The sequence below is a fragment of the Loxodonta africana genome, chromosome 7, assembly GCF_030014295.1.
Source record: "Loxodonta africana isolate mLoxAfr1 chromosome 7, mLoxAfr1.hap2, whole genome shotgun sequence".
NCBI classification, from domain to species: domain Eukaryota; kingdom Metazoa; phylum Chordata; class Mammalia; order Proboscidea; family Elephantidae; genus Loxodonta; species Loxodonta africana.
Genome location: NC_087348.1, coordinates 27,040,329 through 27,043,371, shown reverse-complemented (window position 1 = coordinate 27,043,371; position 3,043 = coordinate 27,040,329). Strand labels below are relative to the sequence as shown.

At 37.0% G+C, this 3,043-nt stretch overlaps 1 protein-coding gene across 1 annotated transcript; it reads right to left on the bottom strand.

Annotated features, from left to right (window-relative positions):
- Positions 1-1,161: 1,161 nt before the first annotated feature.
- LOC135231878 (olfactory receptor 5W2-like) lies at positions 1,162-2,130 on the bottom strand. Its single transcript, XM_064289082.1, has one exon. It carries the CDS (start codon positions 2,092-2,094, stop codon positions 1,162-1,164), a length of 933 nt encoding a protein of 310 aa, XP_064145152.1. The 5' UTR covers positions 2,095-2,130.
- Positions 2,131-3,043: the final 913 nt, after the last annotated feature.

Genomic DNA, 3,043 nt, shown 5'->3' with positions numbered 1-3,043 from the left:
ATGCATATTCTTTAATTCCCAAGTAATTAATATGCATATCTTTATAGATGCATTACCTCTAATAACCACAACCATATTATGAACACTCTTACAAGGTGTAAACAAATATGTTCAAGGCGTATACTATTGTTTTGTCTGCCATGTAAACATCCCTCAAAAAATGTTATCAAGTATGTTAATATTATCATGTATGTGTTTTCCCATTCTATGTCATGGACACAACGCAGGTGCTTGCTATAACAGGGATGGACCACTCATCATCACAGAATGCTCATAATCTCAGCTTATACACAATGATTTAATAAACCAAGTGACAGATAAAATGATACCCTGAGGAGGGGGTGGTTTATGCCCAAGACTAGGGGAATTTGTCCAGGCCTGAGATAGGCTGGGGAGAGGGAATGAAAGGAAGTTTTCCTAGAGGAAGGGAGGGGAGAGTTAAGAATTACAGCACAAGGATGGGCTTCACCAAGGTTCCTTCTTTTTGTTCTTCTATAGCTAATAATTTGAGGCTTCATTTTCTCTAAAAAGTCATAAGAATATCCACCTCATGACCACTAATTGCCAATCCTTCTGCCTCAAATGCTTTCCTCTCCCCCACTTTACGTATCCATTCATCATTTAGATCAGAAAATATATGAGCCCACTTCAAAGAAGTTTTTCTTCTTTTCACAGTAGATTGAGACATTTTACTTTGGATTAAGAGTACCTTACCTTATCATTTCATGATGTTATTATGAATTATTTGAATTATTAGTTAATTAAAGTTCATCATTTACACTGAATTATAGAGTTCATTAGTATAGAAACCACTGGATTGGCCATAAAATACAAAACCCCTAGAAGTATAGTAGATGTTGAAAAAATAACCAGTAACTCCTGGAATAATTCAGTTAATGCATACAGGAAACATTGAACAAAAAAAATTTGAAACACTAATAAGGAGACCAGAAAGTTTTCTAAAATTAGAGAGTACTATATTTAAACTGAAGATACATAAGAAAGTATAGCATATTTAGGAAAAAAAAAGTACTTAATAGTTGGTATAGTAGGTAATTTGTATAAATACTCACTGTATTAAAGAATTTGAGACCACATTATACTATACTATACTATATGATTTGAAGAAAACTGCAACTTCGTACGTGTGTGTTTAACTATTTAAAACCACATTTTATTTTTGAGTTTTTCCAGAGCTTCTTTCACATCTTTATTTCTTAGGCTGTATATCAGCGGGTTTAACATGGGAATAAAAAAGGTATAAAACAATGAGGTCATCTTGTCTTGATCTAGAGAGTAGGCAGAACTTGGCCGGAAATACATAAAGAGCATAGTTCCCTGGAAAATAGCAACAGCCGTTAAGTGGGAGGTGCAGGTGGAGAAAGCTTTGAACCTTCCCTCAGCAGAGTGGATCTTTAAGACTGAGAGGATGATGTAACAGTAAGAGACAAGAACCCATGAAAGGGTACTCAGTTCTATGAAGCCAAAAATGGTGAATATCACTAATTCATTGACCTGCGTGTCCGAACAAGATAGCAACAGAAGAGGAGGGACATCACAGAAGAAATGATTAATTTCACTTGACCCACAGAAACATAAGCAGAAAGTTAATGTCATATGTATCAAAGTGTCCACCATGCTCACCAGGTAAACCCCAGCCATGAGCGCAGAACACACCCTGCTGGACATGTTGACTGTATAGAGCAAGGGGTTGCTTATGGCCTTGTACCTATCAAAGGCCATCACTGCCAGCAGGAGACACTCAGAATCTGCAAAGACACAGAAGATGAAGAACTGCAGAGCACAGCCATAAAAGGAAATTGACTTGTCTTTGGCTAAGAGGTCCACCAGCATCTTGGGCCCAACTGCTGTGGAATAGCAGAGGTCACAGAAGGAGAGGTGGCTGAGGAAAAAGTACACTGGTGTTTGAAGCCGGGAGTCCATTCTAATTAAAATGATCATTCCAAGATTTGCCACAAGAATAATGATGTAAACAACCTCAAACATGATGAATATGGTCGCTTTGATCTCAGGGTTATTAGTAATTCCCACGAGGTGGAACTCAGTCAAGGAGGAACAATTCTTTCCAGCCATTCTTCTTTGTTCTCACTATAAATGGTTATAAAAATGATCAAGACAATAACAGATCAGGGTTTAACTCTGTTAGACAGCCACAAAATATTATCAGAAGGCAGAACACTTTCTTTCTCTAAATTGCCTTCTTTATCCTAGGAAATTAGCCCAGATAAATGTCACTAACAAAGTGGCATTGTTGTTATTAAAAAAAATCCAAACTGTCTTGACTAGTGAGGAGCTTTGATATGTCCCTCTTGGTATTTGACGTTTGTATCTTGTCTGAGGCGGTAGGTCTGAATAAATCTAAGGCTTATTCCCGATTTTAAACGATAAACCACCCTTTTCAGGGAGACGCAGCTGGAAGACACAGGCCTCAGGGTCGGACGCGCAAAGAGCACTACCTAGCTGCGCCACAGAAGTGATCACAGTTTTTTGTATTCATACAGAAATATAATTGATTTATTCAGAAACTATAAATGCTACAGCATATAATAAATGAAAGTTCTTACGGTACTTTGGTGTATGATGTCTTTAGTGTTATCTGAATAACCAAACATGAATACAATCTGTTTTATCCAACTTTTCCATCACCCTCTTCTCCTCTTTGCTGACCACGTGTTGTCCGGTTACATGACTGACCAGATCCTGAGGGATATGCCCACTGACAAACCGAAGAGCAATGATACAAAGTGGGAAATGTAGAATTTAACATACACATCTGTATGTCTTTGGATTTTTACATTGAATTTTCCATAAAAATTGAAAATAGAAAGAATAATAAATGTTTCAAGAAATATTAAGGGTTCATTTCCTTGTGTGACTCTGTGTGTGTGTGTAACTGTGTGTGTGTGTGTCTGTTAGTGTGTGTGGATCTCTCTGTTAGTACATAAATATTGAAATGGGAATGGTGCTCTGATTTTTATTTCTTTCTGTACTTATGTATTATAGTTTGTGTTCCATATGAACT